Below are 27,254 nucleotides of genomic sequence, written 5' to 3'. Positions count from 1 at the left end.
CCAGTTCCTTCATTAGGCCCTGCACTAGATCTCATGCAATCCTGTGCAACTTTGTGTTCTTTGTATAAACATTTACATGTTAGGCGTCTCCCTGATACATTCATTCAACATGATTTACACTGAAAGTAACAATAGAGTGAGCTTCATTTCTCAAATGACCAACTTTGCAGCCAGCTAGATAGCTAAAAGTAGACAGACTAAATAGTCAGTTTCTCAGGAACTATGATAGTGCTAGAACAGATTAAAGCTGATTGCAACTCAAGAAGCAGCCTGAATGTACTGTACAATTCTAATTTTCACAGCTGATACACACCAAAAATGGCAGCACAGTCAAAGAGCAAAAGTGATGCAGAACAGAAGAAAAGAAGAAAACACAAGGAGGGAGACAAAGCCAAGCTAAACCCCATTCAACACAACCATGCTGAAATGATCAGATCTACCTCTCAGCAGACATCTTATCAATCAGGGACATAAGACCACAGCGTGTGTTGTGTGCGTGCGTGTGTATGAATAGGAGAGAGAAAGCATGTGATGTGACCTGCCAGGAGATGTTTGTCTTAAGGCTGAGTCCAATGAAATGCTAACAAATGCTGTGGCAGACGTCCGAGTTTGAGCACACATAGACTGAAGCTCAACACACACATAAAGAGATGCACACAAAATGTGCACACACATACATATGCACGTGCAATCACAATGACAAATTACTCTCTGAAGGTCTGCAAATTTGATAGAGATCTTGCAGATTTGGGGCACTTAGCCTTGGCAGCTGAACAGACAGAGTGATTGCATATGTGTATATGTGTCCGCATGTGTGTGCAGGAGTCTTCTGGCTAAAGACGCTCTTCAGAACAGGAAGAGATGAAGAGCAAAAAAAAAAAAAAAAAAAAAAAAACATACTCACAATGATCTCACAGCTGGAAACATGAATGAAGCCAAGGTCAGGCCTGTTTTCTTTTTCACTGTCTTCCCTGTAAAAGTATCTTCAGCTTCTTCCACGAAATGTCTCAACCACTATTGTATCTTAAAAAAACAACAACTAACACACAATGTTAAAATATGTCATCTACCACGTTTTGCCAATAGCTCTCTGCCACTTTGGGAATTGATCACTCTAACACAACAAAAAGGGAGGGATTTGGGTTTTAACTTAAATGAATGGCTTCAGGTTATCACGGTGTCACCACACTCAGCTAGTCTTCCAACAAGGAGTCAACTCTTCAAGAGGGAGACTATCATATTATGCAACGTGTGTAACTTGTCCAACCGAATATCATCATTCAACTAAAGCTCTACACTGAAGATCAGTGTTTATTTTTCCATCAGAAATGATGTTTTCCTGATGTTTAAATATATGTCAGACTTTGTTGTGCAATATTGGATTTGTGACCTTTGATTTGATCCATGAATGATGATGATAATGTCTAAGAATTTGTATTAGCAGGAGTTTACATGAAAACTGTGTACAGTTTAAGGATTTTCCTTGTTTGAGGTGTGAGGAAATGGCTGAGTGGTATGACGCTCTGCCAAAAAACAATTATCTTCCTGAACATAAACCTAAAATTTTAGCAAGTCTATAACGTGCTCCTTACAATTGTGGAAAGGGGATATCTATGAACAGCATGTTTTAGATTATCCCAAAGATGAAGTATTTTCATACAACAGTAAATTTTACAGCATGTGCTAGGTACTTTAAAATATGCTCTTCTGGTTTTTCTTTACTTTACAAAGACATTATGAAAAAGGAAACATTACTGTGTTTGTGTTTAGTTAGAAATGTGTGCAGATTCCCAGTTGTTTCCAGCCAGGATGCCACAGTTTATTGAGGCCTAAGCTGCTGACACACTACAGGACTGTGATTCAACCATTTGCAGATCAGACTGTCTTTTTTTTCAGTGCTCATGTGGATCCAGCAGTTCTCCAATAAACCAAAGCCCACTATAAGGTCTGTTTCTCTGTCTACCATTTTGTGTCACTCGTTCCAAATTTCTAAGGGGAGCTCAGGTTCAAACACACACCTTATTATCCACAATTGACTTCAAAGTTTGAAAGGGGAGCAATTGTAAGGAAGAGGAAAGGTGGCAAGAGGGAGGAAGAACAGATAGAGATTTAAAAAAGCGACATACAGACGAGGTTAAGAGGGGTGATCTCCTGACGTGTTTGTATGCGTGTGCGTGTATGCATGTGGACGCTCTGCTCCCCTGCAGTCGTCTAAATCCCAGGGAAGATTGATTGCGTTCCAAGGATAATCTATCCCAGACACTTACAAGCACCTCCCCACAACTTCATGCTCCGCTCTTCTCCTCTCCCTTTTCTCGCCCTTGTCTACCTTCTCTGCCCTTTGCTCCTCCACTTGCCGTATAACCTCCCCATCCTGTCTGCACGCCCTGAAACCTTCTGCCCTCAAGCATTTTTTTTCCACCCCCCCCATAAGGTTTGTTTTCTTCATTCACACATGCACACTTTCACAGAAGTAGAAGGGAACGTGATAAGAGTATTATCCAGTTCCTGCCTTTCACCTAAATCTGAAATCTAAGTGATGACTTATGTGACAGTTTACATGTCCAATGTATCAGCTGCTCTGTCTTTTCTCAACTTTCTCTCAGCCTGTTCTGCTGTCTGGAAAAAGGGAAAATATCACACTCTTTCCATGGTCATTGTGTCTAATAATGCTTGATTTCCATCTCTTCATCCCCAACCGAAGCGGATGTTTCAAAAGTTTATGACAGGCTGCGTAACAAACCTCTTCCATCTGGCTTTAAAGGAGAAAATGAATAAAACATCTGACAGAAAGGAACCTCCTGCCTTTTTTTTGTCTTGTTTACCCTCTTCACCCTGTCCCCATAAAGGTGTAGAAGGAAGAGTACACTGGGTGATAAATAACAGTGATAAACCAACTGTATGAATGATTCTGGCATCCATACAAAAAAATAAACTCGTGATTTCTATCTGCAAACACCCTATTGCTATGACTTAATAAGTAAACAGACACGCAAGAACACCTATAACCTGAAGCATAGTTTAGTCCAGCACAAAGAGGCAAGAAAGCAGACCACATGAACTGGTCAAACCAGATCCGGTTCACCCGTAATGGGGCAAATAAGCACTGAGCTCTAAACCAAAAGCCATAATCATGGTAACAGGTCTGAGTACAACAGCAAGGCTAATTGTGAAAATGATGCCCTCTTCCCTTGAACTCCTCCTGAACCTCCTCCCAGCATTCAAATGATGCCCCTATATTTGCGTTTGACCCCTGCATCAGAATAACCTCCTCCAGTTATCCTTGGAAAATTATAGGGTTTGGGTAGAGTTGGCCGGGAGCTCACATGGCTATCAGCTGTGCAGGCATCTGCAGAGAGAGAAAACATCACTACCATTAGTGTGTGACTCAGCCTTTAACAAACGGCTGATCTGTTGTGACATGCTCTTCCTGTCCTTGGTGGATCTGTGACTGGGCTGCTGTCATTGATAAGACTTATTAAAGGGGAATTTAAGCCCGGTAAGTTTAGGTTTTCTTTCACGGAATAAGAACGTTTTAAGTGGAAGTTTGATCCTTTTACTTTGAGAGTTTAAAACCAAAATAACTCATATCTCATGGTTTTCATTAAAATATTTGTTTACTGCTACGATATGAATATTCAAATATCTACAGTATCCCAGTGTGATTTGTCATTGGAAATAGTAAAACTGTTTCAAACAAAACAAAAACCTTTCATGACACAAAATAAGTACAGTAAAACTTATTTCAACTTTCACTTTGCTCCACATGTACACAGCTCCACCTAACAGGAGTGCAAGAAGAGTTGCATGGAATGAATCTACTTTTGATTTTTCTTCAATGGAAAAAACATCCACTACTTAAAAAAAAAAGGTGACAGCTGCTCCTGCAAAATGATTTATACTGATGCTCAAAATGAAAGCACGTTGAGGTCACTTAGGCTGACAAACCAGCAGAAGTTTTCTTTATGAAGTGATGACACCAAACTTTCCTTAAGAGCAATGTTAAAGTACACACATGTTTTCGATCCTATTGGGAGATGTAGGGCAATAACTTACAATAAAAAAATGCTGATGGATGGTTTCATCCTTATCTCATGTGTCAAGTGTCTCCAAACACACCGTTAGCTAATTCTATTACAGCAAGTACTTTAATGCCACTAGGTATTTGAAAGTGTATGTGTCACTCCTGTCAGATGGTGGATATGGCTGTGTTGGCATAAACTTGCGTTTTGTCTAAAACACTGAGCCAGGAGTCGGATATCAAGATAAAGGTTTGTTTTGACCTCAGTCTGGAAAGCCTGCAGTAATACTGCACAGTAAGAAGTGTTTCTTCTTTGTGTGAAAAGATTTTTATTTACAAATGTCCCAGAAAAATGACTGTAGAAACAACTCTTTTGTACACATTCAGTTCAATGTTGCTGTTCCTCCATTTACAATGCGGTGAATTTATTTTTTAAATGCTGCCCACATCTCCAAGTTGGAATAGTGTGACCCTAATAGTCTGAGTGTAGATCCTTATGCTGCCCTGATAGTAGGTAGGAGTACACTAGTGATACAGATCTCCTGCTGAGGAGAGAGTTCATCCACTCCATTAACGGGTGAAAGGGAAGCTTAGCCCCTAATGGGACACCACTTGATTTATGTGCTGACTTTGCTTGTACAAAGAAAAAAGATGAGTTAGAAAGGTCAAAGAAGTGGCACAGTTCCTGAAAACTAAGCATACGCTTGTCACTCTAAAAAAAAAATCACTATTATTATTGATACATTTGAGGGTCGTGGTTTGAATTCTAGATGAATATAATGTATTCAGGGGAACCTAATGCCTTCCAGGTTTTTCTCTACAACTCTGTCATTTCTGTTCATAAAGCAGCCTACAGTGTTTCTTTATTATACCAGACAATAAACCAGCACATGATTCGCTGTGGCGACCCCTGAAAGGGAACAGCCGAAAGGAAAAGAAGAAACCACTCTAGTTTCCTTGGGTGTTTTTTTTATATTTTTTTTTAGCAGAGTCACAGAGCTACACTGGCCAACCTTAAGCAGTGTAAACTGCAGTACCTCGTCTTTCTAACCAATCAGAGAAAAGTCAGAAAACAAAAGAGTGAACCTTCTGCATACCTATGATATACAATGGTGTGTTAGGTTGATCTTGAGTGACATGCTACAGTTAACTTGATTCCTAAACGTTACATATTGTAGCATTTAAAAAACCTAAGAAACACTGTTAGAACATCTTTGCAGTGCAAAGGACATATAGTACAGCAATGGGCCAGTGCTCATCCCAATTCTCCGAGACATGGTAGAGCCTGACAGTGAGGTCTCATATTACTAAAAAATAACATCCATTAGTGATGGAAATATTAACCTGATCCTGTTTCTATTGGCTGGTTTTGCTTTTCAGTAGCTAAGGAGGAAAAATTGGCAAAGTCAGAGACATTAAGGCACTATCACACTAATTTAAGTGTATTCCACGAAATCCTGATGTGTGGAGCTTAATCTTGGACATTGCTCAGGTCCTTAAAGAGATTAATTCCATGCTGAAGGGGATGGCCTGTGCTACTAATAACCAGCCATCCAATGACATGAACTACCACCTTAAAAACAATGTCCTTATTCTGAACTTTAGAGTCAGAGTACATATTATACTGTATATGTACTTTTTTTGTCCGTAAAACATTTGCCAATGAATGAGATCATTTCATTTATTTTCCAGGGCAATTTAATTTTTTAGCTGTGATTTTCCTCCGTGGACATGTGACTGTTAGCAACTAAAGACCATCATCTCACTGCTCTGACATGGAGCCATGGGTGGAGGTGTGCAATCAGGGTAGCGGTCCCTTTGGGTTGACAAGGGTCTGGTGGCCAGAAAGATGAAAACGACTGTTTCCATCACATTTATCCCCTAAGTCCAACTTAATTTACAGAATGTTTTTCTTATAAGTTGGGCTAAAATGACAGACTCCACGCCTCAGGATCAGACGATACAATGAGAGGCATATCAGTAAGATATAGCATATCCAATTCTATGACTCTGTTCCTAACAAAATCAAAGTCTTTGTGCAGTTTTAACATTTGGACATTTTTCTTGAATCTTGCGTATTGTTATACAAGCAGATCTGTCCTTAATCAGTACTGTGCTCTGAGCGATGGTTTAACAATACTTTTCATGATGAAACTGTATGCTCAATCGTAAAAACCTCAAGCCAGAAACCATAAACATCACAAACACATGTTTGTTTACTGGCCAGCCAGCAGTGACCATGTGGATGTGGTGTCGTAAACTGGTGATACTAAGATGTTAGAGAGTCTGTTGGTTGTGGGAATGGATTAGTTACAGATTTAGTGCAGGCCCTTCCTTTTTTTTCTCCTCACACTCTCAAAGACACACATACATCCACATAAGCCGTCCACTAAAACCAGCCCTCAAAGGTATGTGTGAAGCCTTTCCTTCCAACGTTAAATGTCAGTCCATTCATGTGACAGTGCTGAACTTTGATGTCTGATTCTCACCCCTTACTCCATCAGCCTATGGAATATGAGTCCCATGTGGGTGCTGTAAAAGCCTCAGGAGGGTTTTTTTTTTCCTTTGGAGGCAATTTACAAACCTCAAAGACCTCAAAGTAGTGTGATCAGACAAGTAGTCTTTTACAGAAACATCAGCTCCTGGGTTAAAAGTCAAGGACTTATTTCACTGTCAGGGCTATTTCCTTTAAATAAATAATTGGGCAATTTGGGAAACACACACTTACTCACTTCCTCAAATGACAAGTAATTGTATGCTAAGTATTGAGTAACAGCCAGCAGCCTTTATCTCAGCAGCTACCCGGGTAAATTCAGATTTTTACATTCTGTTGTCTGTATGGATTAAACAAAGAGACGTGATGATGTAAAAACAAGAAAAAGAGAGTTAGAGGTGCTGACATGTAGATTTGTTAATCATGGACAGTTAGGTAAAACACGTGCTTAATAGCTTCATGTTTGCTATAGAAAAACGAATGCATATTTCCCAAAATATCAAATGATTGTTTGAACATGACACAGTCTTCATCATTAGTTTTTTTCTCTATACTGTTCTTTCTTTCATCTCTCGTATCTATCTTTCAGCATTGTCTGTGTCTGGAGACTTTCTGCCCTGTTTTCCACAAGAATGTGATCATTTTAATCTTGTTGACAGGCTCGTAGGTGTCTTCTAACTTATCTTAGTGTGATGTGCATATGAGTGCATGCTTTTTCATTTCTTACTGCAGTTTATACACGCACAAGGACATCACTGTGACTTATCTGCGTAGGTGTCTGCATCCCTACAGTATCTGTGTGGGACAGTTCTGTTCTGACTGATGCAGTGAGGCACTTGTGAGGCCTGATCGCACCGTCTTGCCCACCCACCTCACTCTCCCACGCTCGACTGGGAGTGTGGGAATGTGTCATCCAATATCATAACTCCAGCAGGACCTGTGAGTACAGGGAAGGTAATGCAGCAGGGGTGAGTCCCGATCTAATCTGATCAACACAGCTCTGCTGATGGGAGGAAAGCTAACGGAGTGATATTTCATAGGCTATTACTACAGTTGACTTTATGGTGCAATGTAGTTCACAACCCTGAATTGGAGAAGGGTCTTGTTTTAGCATGCTGAAACAAAAGATGCCCAGCAGATGTATGAACTTGGACTATGTGTCAATTTACATTCTTTAAGAAGAGGTAACAGCTGCTCAGGTGCTGCAGTCTGCCACTTCAGCTGCAGTGAAAACGGATTCGTGGACTTCAACCTCAACCCAAATGAACTGTGCTGGGGTCATTTTAAATCAGTGTCACAAACTTTATATACAATCAAGACCTAAGTAAACTAAAGCTGTTTGGCAATAATGAACCGCCACTCTATCAGGATACTTAGGTAGGTGTTTTCTTTAGCTTAGGGGTTTCCTTTAGTCCACATTTGCCGGTCACACTATTTTCCATAGTGGTTTTCCAGTGTTGCATACTTTTCTCACACTGAGCCATGCTGGCGTACAGTAGAAATATTTCCAGTGCAAAAGGTGCTTTTCACAATAAAACATTTGAGAAAAATAGAAAATACTATATAAAAAATATAAATATAAAAATCGTTCCAAAATCTGTTTATTTACATTTTCTGTATTTATTTATTTATTTTTTTTACAATTTATACAGTATGATAGCCTATAAATATTTAAGCTTTAATTTAATATGTTTCCTTGTTTGAAGCGGTGCAACACCTTGTTGAAATGGGCCCCTAATTTTAGTTGGTATGGTGAGGAGGAACTTTGGGAATCATTTTTTAGTTGTGTTTTTGGTATCTAATGAAAATAATATCCTCTCCTGCTCTTGAGGGAATTATCTGGTTCCCCAGCTGCAAAATGCTCCACAGCTGTGGAAAACTATACCTAACTGTGCTGGCGCTGGGCAGTGTATGGTGGATTTATAAGACTTTATGCAGAAGCAAGCTAATAAGGCTGATTAGAGCCCAAACATTAGAGTTGCAGGATCTGAAACTAAAACAGTGAAACAAAGGCCCTAAAATGTTCAGAAGAGTTGAGTGGAATTGAATGAGCTTCTTCTGTTGGCTTATAACTAAAAAAAGATTTGTTCATATTTCCTATAAGCAGACATATCATTTGACTTTGTGCACAGGTTTTGGTTTACGTAAATTACACCATGTCACATAAGAAAGCTTTCAATGGCTGTACCCTGCATTATGCTTAGATATTAGCAATAGTACAGAATGTCGGTCAAATATATGAAAACATTAAAAAGTCCAATTCACAGGGATTGGGTGAATTTGCATCAACAGCAACACGACAAATTCCTGAAAACGTACGTCTTAGAGGAGTAATGATGCAAATGTATGACACTCAATTCAAAGTCCATTAAGTCACTAAGCAAAGGAGACGGCAAAAAGCACAGGACAATATGCTGTAAGTAAAATAATGCAAACGATAAACTAGAAAAATGGTGTGTAGTCTAAACACTACATCTTTGTTATTGGGTTAATGAGAAAAAAATTCTAATAGTCAAAGGGAGTTTGAGTTTCGACCTTATCTGTGTCCCTGTAAGACCATCAGCAAGGTTAATCCAAATAAGCTCTTCACAAGAGAGCACGGAAATCAAACTGAAGAGTTACATAATCATTCACAAGCACAGTTTTATTATTCTAAGTCTTATCGGTCATATTCTTTACATAATGTTTCTTTAGGCACCCAGTCTAAATATACCCAAATAAGGCATTTCTTTCCCTTATCCTTGTATCACACTGTATATACTGCAGCAAATGTTAAGATGTCTTCATGTTAGAATCTGGGGAATTTTCCTTGAATGCTGCATGCTCCCATATGAGAAGGTTTCCTTCATGTGCTCTGACAGATTGTACATTGTACATTGAAACAAGGAAAATAAGTCTTCAGATGTAGGTGATTGTTACTCAGGCTTACTCTTGGTAAATCATTCAGACTCTACAACAATAGGAAGTATCAAAGTGAAGCCCTGACAAAGGCCAGCACAAAGCAGCAGAATTTAACTTTTGAAATAATCTTCTGAAATGCTGTGTGATAATGAATTTCACACACTGTCATTTATTACAACTGTTACTCAATCAAAGAAAGTTCAAAGATTCTATGCATGGATGTTTTTAAAGATAACCAGCTGTTCTCCCACAGCAAATGCATAGTTACTTGCAATGGAAGTTTATAAATTGAGGCAGTTGCTCTGGGCCACAAGCTGCAGCTTTGTGAAGTATACACGACTTTTATCACCAAAGTCAGTAGAGAACATCTTTAGAGAGTCCTGGATGCCTGTATCAGACTTTCTGTCAATCTGTTGCTTTCATTCTTCACATTTGTACGAGCTATTTAAGAAAACATGCTCTGTGACCTGCTACCCTGAGCATTTCTCAGGCCAGAGCAGTGAAAGTTTCCCTCCTTTAACGCTACATTTCTTCTTACTTGAATGCGTGACTACTCTAAAGCAAACATCCAGCCCAAAGATAACCAAGCACCCTGTCCTTGCCCTCTGTTGAGACATCTTTTGACAGCTTGACTGTTGACGAATCAATTTGGGATAAATTGACTGTAGCGGATGTTCTCATGTCTCTCTCTGAATGTGGTGAACTCGCATTGGAGATCAGTGAGACATGCAGGCTTTGTGCCCCACCAAAGAACCACATTAGGGAGGACATGGCATGGTTCTCCATTGAGCCTGTGTATTCACACAAATCCTAGCAGGGAGCTGATAAGAGAGCTCAACAATAGAGGGAAAATGACTGAGGTGGTTTGGATTAGTCATGGTATGGCAGCATAGCTACAAAGTAATTATGGTTAATCACTTCGAACATCTACAAACAGCAATACTCATATCTGTTTGAGTTTCATCACCAATTGTAGATCATCCCATCTGTTGTGCTCAGTTGATTCTATTCAGCAGAACACCACCAATTTTGTATTTTCATCTTCATTAATGATGAATGGTTTTCTGCCTTTTTTCCCCTCTAACCTGCACCTAATTCATTTCCACTGCAGAACAATAGTTTAGAAAGAACTACACGCACAGATGCATGTCAGCTTTTTCCACATGCTCCAAAACAATGACTCCATTCTTGGCAAATTTCCCCATGCTAAATTTAATTAGACATTGTTCCATTGGAGAATTTGTTCTTTCTGTTCTTGCTTCTCAAACTCTTTGTTTTTGCCGTCTCACTCTGTCTCTGCCCTCTCTCCACCAGCACTTTGTGCCATCTGGGTTTACAAACCAGCCATGTGAGTGCACAAGAATAAGAACTGTAGACATGTGGAGGCTGACAAAAAACGTGGGGAGGCTTAAATCTACTGGTACAGTGGAGGCTGAGGAACATCTCAGTAATGTTTTGCAATGTAGATCATACATAATGGTGGTCTTCCATGTTTTACTACTCCACTCAAATCACGTAACAAAATCACGTTCAAAACATAACAAAAATATATTTTATAGGCCAAATTTAACCTTTAAAGAGTTGGCTTCATTCAGTTTTTTTTTAATTACCAAAATACTGCCGCACATGAAAGTAGTTGCAAGAATGATCTTGCTTTTAGTGCTTTTAAGTTCTTGGGGAAAATTCAAACCTCTGACACCAAAACTGTTTTTACTTCAGGATTTGAATGCATAACGTCCAGTGAGATGAAGTAAAAATCAATGTTTTTGAAGAAGACAGAGAGAATAAACATTTAAGAAATCCGAAACACCTTTTAAAATAGAGGTTAATGTTGAAATGAAGATTGAAATTTAATTGAGGACCGCAAGATAATTAAACAGGAAGCTAAAAAGAGGGGGGCAATTAGGGGCTCTGATGCTGATGAACTTGTTTCAAATAATTGTGGGAACAGAAGATACAATGTATTTCTCTAACATGGGCCTCACTCAATTTATTAAGTATATAGGCTGGTAGTTACAGTGTTTGCTCAGGAAGTAATGTGATGTGTTTTTACTAGTTTTTATGGAGTTAAACGAGAAGAATGGTACTGTTTTAATGTTTGTGATGTGAAGCCAGAAGCAGGAAGTGGTTGGCATAGCTTATGCAAAAAACAGACTACAGACGAAAGCCTAAAGACCACAGCCAATGGCCCAAAAGCAAGTTTTTGTATCCCTGGAATGACACGACACCCAGCAACGATCGAGTTAAAAACAGTCTCTGCACTAAGTGATGTTTGGGAAGTTGGAAGATTTACAGTATAAGGTGGAAGTTCATGAGCTTTCAAGGTGCTGGTAGCTGAGTTTTGTTAACCAGCTGTTTCCAGTCTTTGTGTTAAACTAAGCTAAATATATCGTAGCCTGAAGTTTTCTTGGCAAAAAAATCTAAAGAAGCATATTTCGTCACAGTTTAGGCATGAGGCAGAAAGGAGAACGAAGTAGGATGAGAAGCGAAGAGAATGGGAGCCGAGTAAAATGGTCAAACACAGAGATAAATTTGGTTGATGTCTGACTGTATGTATAGACAAAAAGTGATTAAATGTGTACCATATCTAATTTTAGGCTATAACGTGTCCATTAGTTTACATCTCTGATAAATAGTGCTTTTACTTCGGTCAACATATTACCTAATGGTCTAAGCATGCTGTGAGATATGGTGTAGATAATTTAGGGTATGGAGATATCAGCAGGCCACATGTAAATGAACGTGTCTGTCATTACTATGTAAAAAAGGAGGGAGAATGAGGGGTGAAGGAGTGAAAAGGATGGAGAGTTAGGGTGGGTTAGAGCAGAGTATTTAAGAGCTTTGTGAAATACCGATGTCCCTCAAAGCTCTTCAATAACCACCACCAGGACAGGAAGTGGTTCAATCTGTCAATGAGTAGCTACAGCTCTGTTTCTCTCTCCCTCTTCTCCTCAGGCACTGAACCCAACAGATGTACTGTTGCAGCTGCTCCAAAGTGGACTGCCTCCTATTTTCATTCCTATCTCTCTATGAGCACACACACACACACACACACACACACACACACACACACACACACACACACACACACACACACACACACACACACACACACACACACACACACACACACACAGCTGGGATTTGGTCAGCAAGGTAATTACAGGACAACAGTCAGGCTCCAAACCAGCTCCACCACTGAGACACCGCTATGAAAGTGAGATGTCTATGGCAATAACAGGGCACAGAAACATTTATGTGAAACTAATTTAAGAAAACGAATGTCACGTTTTCCGACTTAACATTCTGATATGATATGTATAAAATGCTTCACATCTGAAATAACCTCTCTCCGCTCTTCTATCTTACTAGTCTGTAAATGAAGATGCCCACCATGGAAGATTTGGGGCTTGGCATGTGATGTGACTGCATATAAAGTCACTGGAAAGACATAAGTGGTTATGATTTGCCTGGACCCAAACCTAAATCTAAACCAAAAAACTGGTTTAGTTAAAACTACATACTCATATGTATGTACTAAACTGCTTTTGCAAATACCTTGTAGTTGGACACAGTATTACAGCTGCAATACTTACATTTTCTCTCATAAAAATAAGGATTTGTTGATGGCTAACGTTGAAGGCAAGTTGTAAATACAAGTATTCGATCTTGCAGCCTGATATGCAGCTTGTCTGACTGCAGCATGATTAATCGTGTTTATGGTCATGTTTATGCTGTCACAACACTTGGTTATTGTAATTTACTTTCAGAAAAAACCTGAAATCCTCTCTAACCTCACCCTAACTGCTGTTGTTACCTAAACCTCAGAACACTGTCACTGTCGGAGCTGGAGTCAAACTTGAGTTTTTTTTGTGAGACAATCTTTGTGCACCTGCCATCCACTCCAACTACACTATGACTCACTTTCCATTAACAAATGTAGCACTTCATTCATTGAAAAGATCAGTGATTATTTTCCCACAATCCTACAATCTTAGGAAAGTGGATTGAAATGAAAAGCCTTATGGGCCTAAACCTGCTAGTTTTCATGTTTATTATTGTAACCGTGGCAAGGAATGTCTGGTGTGTCTTACTGAGGCATCGCAGTACAAAAGCAAAGTTTATTGCAAAAGCTTGAAACAATGTACAGTATACAATACCTCCTACTTATGGCCTTACAAACTCACAGCTGTTGTCGCTATCGCATCAGGTGCCACAATATCATTCAAAGCAGTTGATATAACATACCGTTTTCCCCTGTGTCTATCAAAGACAATTGTGTCATGTTAAATTCATAAATGGAAATGGTATTTTCAAGTTAACTTTGTTTGCCAGGTGAGAATTTATGATGATGGAAGCACATTGCAAGTCCATGTTTTTGGTTTGTACATGACAGCATGGTGTGCATGCTTGCATTTATATTGACAAGGTCTCAGTGTTGCAGGCTGGAGTTAGGCAGTATTATGCTTCAGCCCTCTCTGTCTCCAGAGAAGAGGCACCATTAAAAATAATGAGCTTTCCTTCACCTCCCTGTGCTGTGCAGCAAGTCAACAGATTCTTCCACTCTGGCACAGACTGTTCACTGTACCCAGGCAAAGTTTTTTTTTCTTTCATTTTACAGTGTGAGAAAAATTCCCAGTTGTAGCAAAGTCTGGTTGTTCGTTAGGTCACAAACAGGGTAGGAAATTATCCGCAGACTGGACATGATGACTAGTTGGATCCAAAAGTCAGACAGCACCTTTTTTGTATTTTAGCAGCCATCTGATTTATAGCTTTTTCTTTATTTTATGGTAGAAAAGAGCCGTGCTGAGATTACATTTACCAACACTTACAGTATGATTAATTGTCCAACCAGGTCAAATCCACACTGTGGCGGTGCTATTCAGACCAATCTAATAGCAGGATAAAGAAACATTTTGGATATTCAAAAACGTGTAGACTCAAGCATCCGAATTGAATTTGTCACGTGATGGTTTTTAAATCCTTGTTACTGACCTTTTTAGGGACAGTTGACTGAGCATTTTGCAGGTTGGTATTAACCAGGGTCTGGTACTGTGCATGGGGCAACGAGGTTTTCTAACACTACTACTACAAGATCTTTCTGATTTTTGATGAAAAAATATACATTTAAATTATTTTTCCACATACATCTATTTTGGTACCTTCAGATTGAGCGAATAGCAATAACAGTCCAACAGTTGTTCTCCTTGTCCATCAGATTAGACTGCTGTACATGTTCAGGAACAAGTGATGCTCACAAAGCAACACACCATTACTTTATCCCTGTCGTCAATATAATACAGTCATTGTTTTTTCTTTCACTTTCCGCTTGTCAATAACTCAGCTGTAGTTATCAGGTCAGTGTATTTTCCACATGCAGACCTCTCACATGTGGGACACTGTCTGGAGTACTCTAAATGGGTGACTGAGCACCCTCTGGGCAGCAGAGAGGTCCCGTGGTTTTATTGCTAAATGGCACTGTCCCATAATGAAAAGATCACAGTTCAAGTCTTGCACATGGCTCGTGTGTCCAGCCATGTGTGCCGTTCATCTTCACTTGCATTCTTCTTAGAATGCGTTTTAAGCTAAATGGATTAGTTACAATTACTCTGAGCTTCCCTTAAACCTGTTAAAACAGGTTTCCTGCTTTAATAGAAGAAAAACATCTCCACATTATATTAAGCGCTTTATTTCACTTTTGTAACAACAGTTTTGCTTATGCTTATCTGACTGTCTTGATCACGCTTAGCCACCTTGTGTACACATCTGCCTCGGAAAACAGACACACACTCTTTCACTCTCTCTTTCACAAGCACACTCAAGCTCATACACACACACCTGTGCTTTTTTTTTTTAGAAAAACAGTCTCATATCAGTGTCTAGTAAAAACACAGCGCCAATCAAGGGCGCTGTGTTTCGGGCAGGTCACAGGCCTTTGGAATTTTTATGTCTATATACATGTTGATATGAACTGCCTGCATTGCCGGAAGTGCTGATGTATTTATCACACCAGACAAACTAGTGGGCATATAAAGTCCTTTATTTACTCGCTGCTTATAAAACTGAGTTAAGATGAATTTAGCTCAGCTTCTTTACCTCCACACCAGACATTGTTCTCTCCTTCCATCAATTTGTCATCTCCATCCAGAGGTGATCCTAGACTCTGGTGGGAGAGTATAGGGAGCCTATCGAGGCCCCCTCAGCAGCGAAAAGGGATCCCAATTAGGGGGTTTCTGGGGCAGCAGTGGTGCACTTTAGAGTGTTTTCATGGGAGGTTTAAGGGGTTTCTACTGCCGTTGCCTTTGCAAAAGGTGCTAATAGATCCCTATGCAGACGTGGGCTTTGGTTTTCAAATTCATTGGCCCTGGGTTCAGATCCAAAGTTGTTCATGGTGACATTGCATTCTCATGACTAAATAAGCTGCAAACAGAGTTATAAATTATTACTTTTATTGCTGCTGTTATTGGTTCTTATTGGTCAACTGATGCTTTTGACATGTTTTTTTTTCCAACTGACTGTTCACTTCCAACCAGTGACAAAAAAAGTGCAGGAAAAAAATCTCTCAAGCGAAGTAACTGTAACAGTACTGGGAAAATCATTGTTAATGCAGGACCCCACTACTCATAGTAAAAAGCTGATTGAGAATAAATGTTCTCAGGGTCTTTTGAAAGCCTTGTTTTAGGCTTGCAGGGGCACATATCCAGAGAAAGCTGTACTGCTACCCCATTCCAGTTTAGTATACTCTGCTGTTTGAGACATATAGTACAGTTGTCATCGTTGTTGCTGAAGTGGGTCAACATTCATCAACATCCAGCTGGATTATGAATGAGCCTGAGGTTGAGGTGAAGTCACTCACCCATGTCTGTCAAAGTAGAGAAATCCTAGTTGAGCGAAGTGTTCATTAGTCCTGTTCTCACTTTGTTTGATGGAGAATATGACCGATTGTTCTTACTTTCATATGTTACCTAAAGTAGGGGTAGTGATAGGAGACTGTAAGTGCATCATAAAGGTTATGCAAGGTTTGGGAAATCTATAACTGATTAAAATAATGTTGTGATGTGAAGGAAGTGCAGTTAGGGTGAGATAGATTCAGTAGTATCTGCCTCACATATTTACTACCCCAAATAAAGATTCTATTCACAAGAGGTCTCCACTTGACTTGAATCTTATGGTTTTATGCAATAGAGGTTTATGGTTAGGACACTCAGGAAATGCTTTATTTCACATCTGCAGGCAAAGTTTAGAGCATTTAATGAGGCTGTCCCAGGGGCCTCATGATTAACCATGCAGCCTTTGTTCCCAACATGATGGATTCACCCAGCACATGACTCTCATTTAATATCAGAACTATTCAAAACAAAAACCAAAAAACCAAAAATTACTTTATTACAATGAGCATAAGAGCCATGAAGATGAATTTGCACATTACCTGCCAAGATTAAGTTTGCCTCCTGAGGTTAAAAAAAAAAATCATTTGTTTTAATCCAGTGTAGGATTTGATTTGAAGTGTTACTACATGGATCTCAATTATCCACTCTCCTGTCTGTTTGGGTAATTTGTTATTTAGTTACAAAGTCTTCAAATTGCGAAGAAACTCATTAGTGCTAATGCGTCTCTTTGGCAGACAGTTTGGCTCACAGGCAGGCTCTCTATTACACAGCGCTGTGGGTTGATGACAGGCTGCATGTCAGAACCCACCTACAAATAAAGCATCCACAGAGTCACTCACTTCTCACAGTAACAGGTAGTAAAAACAGCCCGGAGGCAAATCCAGTGTGGTTTATTCATGAGAGGGGGGTTTCTGTGCTCCTGCCTTTTAAACATTCCCATCAAACTTGCATAAATTAGTCATAGGAGGCAATGTTCCTCAATTTTTATATACTTTAGATACTGCAGCATAATTACACAAGGGGTTTTGGGCTTCATCATAATTTATATTGGTTCTTAAAATGGCTTTTTCACTCTGTGTTGAGGATCATATGAACTACGTAGCTTCATTTCCATCTCAGATTATGTTCTGGACTTTGGTCACGTGGCACAGATGCTGTTTACTCTCTGATGATGAACTCAAGATCCTGTCAGGTTGCCCAAAAATAAATTAGTGATAGTTGAGCAAATAAATATTCAAATACAAGTTAGTATAAACAACCCTCAAGTGTTACACTTGAATCAAACGCAGTACCACTGGTGTGTAATGTGCCTGACAATAATTGTAGGGTGTCTCCACCTAGTGGTGATGGGTGCACAGTCATAAGAGCTTTTGTACTTTATGTGATTTTTTTTTTAAATTTGACCAGATTTCACCATATGGTGTTTTAACATTTGTGAGAAGAATTAAAATGAATATACCTAAAGAAGTATAGTCACTAAATCTGCTTTCTGTCAGTGCTGATGGGTTGGCCCTTTATTCACTCCAGTGTGTTTTTGGGCAGTGGCAAAATTTCTTCAGGAAGCTTCCAGCAGACAAAAAAAGTATTAAATATATGTTTTTTAATATTTTTACATTTGTTTATAAAAAATTGGAAAGTATATCTCTATACTTTAAAAGCCTTATTGTTAAAATTACTTTAATAATTTTACATTTAACTATCAAATGTATTTTGTTATTTTTAACAACTATTTCTTGAGCACATTTTACCACAAGATTTTTAACAACAAAATAATTACTCTGGAGGTAAATGTGAACACTTTTGGGGCCTTTTTTTGTAATATTTGTAACATTTTCATGGTGTGATGTCATGAGGATTTATGTATGTAAAATGTATTAAAAATAAACGGCTTTATTTCTATTCTTTTTTACTTTGTGAATAATCAGAGTATTGCCAGACTATTCGGGCAATTTAATATGAGCTAAATCACAGAATTCACAACTTGCAATTAAGAATATAGATTTATTTGAAAGCGTAACGAACTGTGACCATTTAGGGTCAGATAGGTGGCTTGTGAAAGTGCTCCACAGCCACCATAATAATATTTTAGTTTGGTTCATTTATCTACCACTGGTAAAACATTGCATGCAACCTAATCAGATCACTTCCTTGTAGTGATTTGCAAATAATTAATAAGCAGTAGGTACAGTTCAATATACAAGGTATTTGTACAATATATTGCACCAGCAACAAAACAAACCACCAAATATCAGGTATCAACATCAGAGATGCACCTAACTGTTTGTGAGGTAAGATACTTACTGTCCAGTAGGATATAAATAAATGTAACGCTTTATGACTGTTTATTGTTAGATGCAATTATGATCACTTCAAAAGGCTGAGAGGAAAGCAAAAACAAATGTATGTAGATTTCCAATAAACAAAGATTTATTCATGTCACAGATGTTTCCATGCTTTTACATTTAGATTTGTGCAATGGCCCCATTTCAATCAAGTTGTATCAATTGCACATTCTGCTTCGTCTTCTCGTTTTCTTCTCAATGACAAACTAAAGTGCTACTGACAATGTATCACTATCACTGTAGGATCAAAGAAGGTACAAAACAGTGTTGAGTGAGTTACAAAAAGCTGCCTCTTTTACACACAATAACCCCTTTCTCTTTTAAATTATACACAATTACAGTGAGCACCTTAAAGCTTAGGGATCACACTTCATGGTCTCTCTGAGGCAGATGGTAGCATAGCACGAGGAGTCTAGATCAAAGCTTAAGGCGAGAGCGAGTGAGTCCTGCTTCCTTCCTCCTGATGCCTCTCCTCCTCCCTCCCTGCTTGTTTCTCTCTGGAGCTGGTAGCGTAGGTTGCGTGGAAAGGCCAGCAGGGGGCGGTAGCAGCCAGGCAGATTCAGTTTCAAGCTGCTGACTCTGAAGCGACAGTCACTCAGTCCGTCTCTGGTCAGTCTCTCTTGGTACCAAGTCCCTATGGCATTTTCCGGATACTTGACAGTGTTTCCTGGCATTGGTAGTAACACCTGATGGGATAAGAAAAGCACAGTACCAATAAACGTGCAAAACGTGCAAATGTCATATTTAAAGTACAGTCACAGTAGTTTCCTGAACTTCATACTTGTCCCAGTGTGTAGATTCCTTCTTGCTCCTCTTGGTCAGTCACCACATGGATCTAGGAAAGCAAAAGAAATGTCAGTAGCATAGACAGCGTGTCGTAAATATGGTGTCTTGCAATTCCTGAAAAAACTGTCCTTAAGCAACACTATTCCCAACTGAAATGTCCTACAGCTAAATGCGTCAACATTCTTCAAAATGCCTTCAAAATGAGTATATATTATAACTAGTCTGAGTGAAGTTTAACCACAAATTTCAAAAGACTACAGGGGCCTGATTCAACTACTTATTTTAACTACTTTGGAGAGATTATTATCCTTGTTACTGGTGTTATTGATGAAAACACTTTCCAATCACACAGACAAGATTATCTTAGTAAGCATATGCATAACTGTTTTCCTTCCTACTTGTTGCAAACATCCAACAACTTTATGCCCCTCGTTAAAGAAAAGGGACCTCATAAGAGCAAAAGCCATCACCCTACCCTGCCTTCTTTTGCATTTCCCTTTTACACTGTCAGGCCTAGATTAAAGTGTGAGCTACCACACTGTTTGTGCATACACTCTCAACACTGACCAGCTGTGTATATTCAGGGTGAGGGGAGTGAACGATCTGAAAGCTATGTCACCAGCATTTGTGGACACGTATTCAGTCCTCTGTCTTACCTGAGCCGAACAGGTTTCTCCAGCATCCTCCAGTTTGTTTTGCCCTTTCTTCTCCACCCACACCAGGTCTCCTCGCTTGGCTCTGTGGCCCAGGGTAGATAACCTATGAGCCACCGCCTCATTCCACACTCTGACAACCAAAAACAGAGTGATCAGCACAATTAGCACTATTAAAGAATTAAAGCACTGTGAGCCGGCTCTCCAAAACCTATAAAATAAATATAATAAACGTTCAGGTCCCAAGTCATTAAAATGCTACAATATGTTTGAAAAGGGCAGTGTTGTATTTTTTCCCTTGCAGCTGACCTGCTACAGTAGGCATGTAGGTAGAAGACTCTCATGCTGTGGGGCAGACTGAGCCAAGCTTGAGTACAACCATCCGGACCTGTACCGTAACGGTTGAGGGCCCGTAGCATTAGCCGCTCCCTGGCCTTGGACAATGGCATCAATGCTAAAGTCTCCTTAGCATTATCTGGTGTGGAAAGCAACACAGACAGGTTTTTTAAGCTAAAACTATAAAACTGTGCATTTTTCTATTCCAACCTATGTTAGCTACACTCAATGGTACATAAAACATTGTGTTTTCTGAATAATGTGATAAATATCAGCATAATCCTTAAATATAAAAGTAGAATTGGATAGTTACTGAGGTGGTCGTCATAATGGCAAAAAAGCACCCAAAGAAATTCTTAGCTCCTGTAAACCTGGCCATAAAAGCTTTGGAAAGAAACTTTCACATCCCATTTGATCATTTTCAGGGGAAAAAGAAACTTAGATCGCACTTGTTTGGAGGAAGTGTCTCTTTGCATGACTCGGAGGATCATCGCCTTTCTCTGGAGTGAAGAAAAGACGGACAGCACTCACCTGCAAGACACAAGATTCAGTGCATGAACAAAATACAGCAAGTATTTAAGGGCATTTTTATTTTACTGGCTTGAGACTCTTTCGAGCTTCTGGAGATGTTATAGGCATCACGTAACCACTGAAGAACAAGTAAGTTCAGCAGCAACAGCAGCTCACATTAATTTCATATCTTCATAGCATAGTATTATCCTATTCTGTGGTATATGATATATATCTGCATCGCTTACCATGTCTTCTTTGAGTAGAGCTAGCCCTACTTGGTCAGATTGAACACTCTGTCCGCTCCCAAACCTCTGTGGTCCATAGTAGTTGACGAAACCTCTGGCCTGGAAAGAAAAACAACCAATGGCACTGGGTATTGGCTGTTACTACAGACGATTATATGATGGTAAAGCTTGAAATTATAACACAAATCAAAACATTTGTTGTAAAACTCTATTATTATATTTAAATGTTGACATAACATCCGTGACGTGACCTAAATGTGGATAATTTCTGGTGGTTCATATGTAAAAATTATATAATTTCCTATGTCTAGATAAAGCTAAAAGTTGTGTGAAAAAAATAAAAAGTAACATGCATGTAACAGGAAGTCAAAAAATGACTATGGTCGACAAAAAAGAATAATACTTTGACATTCTCCAGTGCTTCCTCCACAAGGGCTGCCAGTCGGGTGTGTGTGTGTGCACCAGAGGAGTGTGCGTCACCAGTCCCATGCGGTCGCAGGTCACGCACTACCAGGTCAAAATGGTTCCCCTGCAGTCGTCCAAGCCTGAGAGGCTCACTGACAGAGTGGATCTGAGACAGGTGGATCCCTCTCTTCTCAAACTCAAATGTCTTCTCTTTTAATCTTGATACATGCAGACAAATAAATAATGAATGCTCTAGAAAACAGGACCCTAGTTTCACAGGAAATAAATTTCACATATAGGGACTATTGCAAGACTATTGCATTATTTTTTGACAATGACAAGACCAACAATACTTGTGAAGAGATGCAGCATTACCGTTGAGGTGAGACTTTTTTGATCACCATTGACTGGTAGGTGATGGCACGCTTATCCTTGATCCCAGCGTAGGTGAAATCTGATGGCAGGACTCCCAGAGCTGCTGCCATGTAACTGATGGCCTCCAGAGTTTCCAGGTTCTCCTTACACAAAATGAATGCTGAAAGAGTGCACACACATTATAGCACTTGCAAAACCTTTGAGTTTTAAGTTGTTGATTTAGCAGGTGTTACCTTGAGCAAATGTTTTTCAATTTTATAGACCAAATGTGAATTACATATGAAATTAATCAATTATGAAAAGTTGCAGTCCTGCAAGTTACCAGTGTAAACTTCTTCTTCCTTTCGCTCATCTGCACATCTCTTCTTCGGCCTCCCTCGCTCTCTCAGCCTCACCGAGATCGCTGTCGTCCCTTTGTCATTGAAGCTTTTAGTCTCCACCAGTTTCCCAAACCTCTTGCTCAAAAAGTGATGGACCGCCGTCCTGTGCTCCTTGCTGTCATCAGGACCAAATGTATAAGATGATCCTTGCACTTTGGCATCTATGAACCTGAAGAAGTCCTCTGCTTCGTCCTCTGTGACCAGCTGGGAGAGCTCTCTGTAGTCTGGATCTTCTCTCACCCTGATCTCCGGCTGAATGGTGACAGTCATGAGGAAAGGAAAACGGTGTCTGATGGCCCGGTGGACATTAGCTCTGTGGTGTTTGTCAGCGAAGGATCCCAAGGAGAGCTCCTGCTTGGCTGGATTCTCATCTTTGAGAGTCAACACAAACTGCTCAAGCTCATCACTGACTGATTGGCCTAAAATCACACCTAAATCAAAAGTCTCTGGACTAGGCAGGGCGATATCCTCCCCATACTCAGCTGAAAAATCTGTACCCTGTGAGACTAATGAATGACTATTCTCCTTACATTCTGCACTTGTTTTATATGAGCTTGAACAGTCGGATGTTTGTTTATCTGCTACTGTATTAACCTGATGTCCATTGATGTCTATTTCAGTCACCACAAAGTCTTTAATAAAGTTTTTGATGCTTCCATGAAAACCTTCATGGCTAGATACAAAGCAAGCAGGCACATTCACAGCATCACTGTCCTGCTTCATTGTTGCTTCATTCAATCTCTGCAGGGTTCCCACAGACAATAATGTAAAAAATAAAAAAAGAAATAAAAATTGTTACTAAAAGAAAAAAAAGTTAATAATTCATATGGTATAAATCGAACAGTTTATAAAACGTATATCAGGAAACGACTGCAAGTAAGATCACTTATAATGTGCTTAATAAAACATCAGCAATAATAAAATGTTTAAATCTGATATAAAAGGCAGTCGTAGTTAGGATAGATCTTAGAAAATACCATTAGTATTCTTAAACACTAATGTTTATAGGAGCTTTATTTCTAATTAAACATGCGTTAATCATGCAAAACAGTCTTATTAAAGTAATAACCGTTTCTTAGACGTTAATCCCACCTCGAAATTGATGACAAGGGGGTATATCTGCGACACTACAGAAAATAAAGCGGATCCTTGTCTTTAAATGGGAATATTAATGTATTATAGGAGAATAATAGCTCTGTGTTTTTTACTCTACGAACCTGGGAGAGTATGTAAACGAGAAGCTTTCGATGTAAATACAACCGCGGTGAAACCGTCCAGTCTACTTCCGCATCATGTGATCAAATCACGTGACGTTTATTAAAGCGACACTCTTGTCAGCGACCTGACCACATACATGCTTTTTTGATTGTTTTTATTCGTTTGCTTGTTGTCTTTTATTAATAATGTATTTTCAAATTATTAAACCACACAATTTCAAAACAGTTTCCTTTTCTCCCGCCTCCCGTTTTATGAATGAAGACATTTGCTTACAGGTTTTTTGGTTCTGTGTGCACACAGCTTATAAACATTGTTGTCATTGGTTCAGTTTCTTCATTACAAAAATTATATCAATTTTATGACATCTGGGCAGATTTGTTACAAGGGTATCTGTGCTCAGTAGTAAATGAAACATCTTTCCCTTAATTAGTGAGGAGAAACTGATGTGGTGGTACTAACTGACCTTGTAGTAAGACCCATTCAAATATAGCTGCTGGGGAGGATTTCCTGTTCAGTAGTTCTCTTACTTTTTTGTTTCTATGTTGTTTAAAATAAAAATAGTTTCTTTTGGCATCAAATTATTTTTGTTTGGACAAATGTTGATGTTATATTTTTGATTTTATTCATGCAACAGTAAGAGGAATTGTCACTATTCAAAAAACGTTTTTAATGAGACAATGTCAATGTGTCATTTATAATACAGTTATTGGTCCAGATTTAACATTTGTGTAGAGAAATGTTGTAATTGCACAGTAATGCAAAGCATGTTAGTGCTTGCTCATGAAATTCTGGAAGGAAGTTTACCCACAGCATGGGGACGTCAAATAAGAAGTTGAGCCATCCTGGCTGTAAAAATATTCCACATGCTGAGAGGGATTTTATCAATGCAGTTTTCAGAGACTGATTAAACAGTAAAAAGTCAATAATATTTAAGCCACCATCGGTGATTTGATGTCTTGAATTTTTTCAAGACATTGAATTTCTAAAGTCATTTATCTAGGCCAGTACATGATGAAGGTGTGATTTGTTGGAGTTGGCCCGCAAACAGATGCAAACACAGAGACACAACCATAAATGCACAAACTGCTTCTAAGACAAATAACATACGTAGCTACAAACTGACCGCGATACACTCAAAATAGCCACAAAGAGACTCATAACAAGCCCAATGTTGTGCACAAGGGCCCATTTGCTCATAAGCTGCTGAAGTAAAGGGACATGGAAAAGCGGCCTAAATATTTAGCATCAATGATAATTTGGACTATATAAATATTATTGAATTTATATTATTGCAGGGATATTAGTATTTAACTCTGCAATGGTCTGAAGTAATGAAATAAAATGTATCCTAAAGAACTTGTCCTAAAGACCTTGTGGATGAGTGCTGGGAAACTGACTGGGGCATTTGGATGGTGCATAGTGCAAAGCTGAAAAATTCATTAAATTATATTGTGTATTGTACCCTAGTAACACAAACTTAAATTCAGGGATTTAGAGTACATTTTAAATAACAAAACAATGCAACAGAAATTACAAATTCATGCACGGAAAGTTCTTCTCCTAAAGATTTGGTTGCATAATGATGATGATGAATGATCCTGGAATTCTTAATTTGAGTATCTACAACCTTTTGGTGTTTTGCCTACAATAATGCTTTTTTCTACCTCCTTAAAGCCTTTGAGCCATATTTTGGTTCATTATTATGTAAATACACTGTGGAGATATTATAAATACTATAGATATTGTGTTGTGACAGGTATCCTGAACGTGTGAGAACAAAAACATTAAAAATGAAGAGTGGAGGGAAGTAATGCAAGAGCTTCATGGAAGTGGGTATGTGAGCTGAAACTAGTTTGGGATAACTTGAGCAGCTCCTGGAAATGGCAGTGTTCAAACTGTACTTTGACAATAACCAAATATTACGTTACAGACTGACATGAAATAGTCAATAGGTCAAGGCAATAGGTCATCTGAAAAATGTTCCACAACAGCCAGACCCTATAACCAGAGCCCATTTCTCCAGAGTGAAGATGCATTTCCTGGCTGAGGCTGACCTCCATGTTAAGCTTTCAGTTCCAGATTAGTTATATAACTTCCTGCAAAATGTTAACCCACTGACTCACAAGTGCACATTTTATTATTTATATTTTTAGGAAGTGTCGCTGCTCCTTCTGGACAAGAATTAAACAAAGAAGAGTAAGAATTAAGTTAAGAGTTTGAGTTTTATGGCGGTACATTTAATTCATTAGCAAGACTTCAAACTAGTGAAATAAGGCAGCTAAAACAAGTAAAACTTTAAATTATTCATTTATAATATATTCTACTGTGTGCTTTTTTTATTCATGGTTCAGGTGTCAGTATACTAGACCACTGTCAAGTCATGCCATATTTCCTTATAAAGTAACTAAATGTAATGTAAAATATAACTCAAACTAACTAAATGCCAAATCTTTCACACTCTATGCCCCAGTTTGACAGACTTTCCATGCAGATTTTTAGTCTTCAAGCTCAAAAAGTGATAATTCGCATGATACCACCCAGGTTGTTTTTCATAAACTTTTCCAGAGCCAAATAGGAGCTGATTTTTTTCATATGAAGCAATACAATTCCTGTGTGACACTAAATATTCATTTTTATCTTTCTCCATTTATCATTCTAATTTCTTTAAGATGTTATGCAAAAATGTGAACACTTGCACAACATTTGTTTCTAGAGAAAATATTTTCTTTCTCTTTGTGTCTTTCCACCCACTAACATCCTCTGTGCCACAGAATGTCTCTATGCACATACAGTACAGTGTGCACCAAAGATCTTGTTGATGTATGCTGGGGATTTGTTTGTTACCTAATTACAGCCAAAAAAGTTTTTCCAACAATGTGAGGACATTCTGCCGATACAAGTCTGAAGGCCTGTTTAAAGGTTAAGACTTTATTTTAGGGTGAGGGTTAAAATTGGGTTAAAGTAATGGTAAGGGTTAGAGATTTAGTTGGGATGGTTATGGCACTAAAAAATCCATCATGTCAATGACAGTCCTAACAAGAATAGAAACACAAATATGTGTGTGTGTTCGTTATCCACTCCAGATGTTCAGTGCTCCACTCTGGATCTGCTTTAACAATTGAATGTGAGCCAGTAATGTTGCATGTGTGGCTGTGTGTGTGTGTGTGTGTGTTTGTGTGAATGACTAGATAGATACATGGTACAGGTGTGTGTCGGATTCATGTGATGCAGCTTTCCCCTTGTTCCCTTGGCTCATGTGATAATGGGTGATTGAGCTAAAGGGAAGTTAATTCATTGAAACACACACAAACACACACATAAAAAATAAAATCTCTAGAGACCTTTTTGATAGCAGTTTGCCTCTTGATTCATCTGCCTAACAGTGTCTTTGTCTCGTGGTCTTTCATTGGTAACATTATCAGGTTTGGTAACCCCCTGCCATAAGTCTGTTGGTGCAGGTTGTCAATCTTTTTTCCACTTTTTCCACAATGAAGTCAACACAATAAACTCCAAGCTAATTGTCTAATTAAAAGCTAAACAAACACAACGTTCTTCTGAGTCTTGTTTACTCATGGATGGATTGCTGTATGGTTACTGTTAAGACACGGAATGACTACAAAGAGTCTCAAAACAACCAGAAAATGACATAAATCAGGTACAAAAATACACAAAATGACCAGAAAGAGATGCAAATA

General features: G+C 38.8%; 1 protein-coding gene and 1 long non-coding RNA gene across 2 annotated transcripts; one reads left to right on the top strand and one right to left on the bottom strand.

Moving 5' to 3' along the window:
• Positions 1–18,711: 18,711 nt before the first annotated feature.
• pus7l (pseudouridine synthase 7 like) lies at positions 18,712–23,064 on the bottom strand. The gene is made up of 9 exons (XM_067490901.1): positions 22,284–23,064; positions 21,962–22,121; positions 21,585–21,804; positions 21,182–21,280; positions 20,873–20,954; positions 20,397–20,562; positions 20,091–20,220; positions 19,430–19,483; positions 18,712–19,334 (listed from the first exon to the last, which is right to left on the bottom strand). The coding sequence occupies exons 1-9, from the start codon at positions 23,062–23,064 to the stop codon at positions 19,005–19,007; spliced, it is 2,022 nt and encodes a 673-aa protein (XP_067347002.1). The 3' UTR covers positions 18,712–19,004.
• LOC137106885 (uncharacterized) lies at positions 20,937–21,739 on the top strand. The gene is made up of 3 exons (XR_010912034.1): positions 20,937–21,083; positions 21,200–21,342; positions 21,600–21,739. It is a non-coding gene; the product is annotated as an uncharacterized lncRNA (long non-coding RNA).
• Positions 23,065–27,254: the final 4,190 nt, after the last annotated feature.

This window comes from Channa argus, chromosome 21 (assembly GCF_033026475.1).
Source record: "Channa argus isolate prfri chromosome 21, Channa argus male v1.0, whole genome shotgun sequence".
Taxonomy (NCBI): domain Eukaryota; kingdom Metazoa; phylum Chordata; class Actinopteri; order Anabantiformes; family Channidae; genus Channa; species Channa argus.
The sequence above is the reverse complement of the archived record's forward strand: the minus strand, read 5'-3'. Positions and strand labels throughout refer to the sequence as shown.

Coding starts and splice junctions, on each gene's coding strand:
- pus7l (XM_067490901.1), bottom strand. CDS start 23,064: ATGAAGCAGGACAGTGATGCTGTGAATGTGCCTGCTTGCTTTGTATCT. Junction 20,563..20,872: donor GAGACACTTCCTCCAAACAA/GTGCGATCTAAG, acceptor TTTCCACACCAG/ATAATGCTAAGGAGACTTTA. Junction 20,221..20,396: donor CTACATGCCTACTGTAGCAG/GTCAGCTGCAAG, acceptor TTTGGTTGTCAG/AGTGTGGAATGAGGCGGTGG.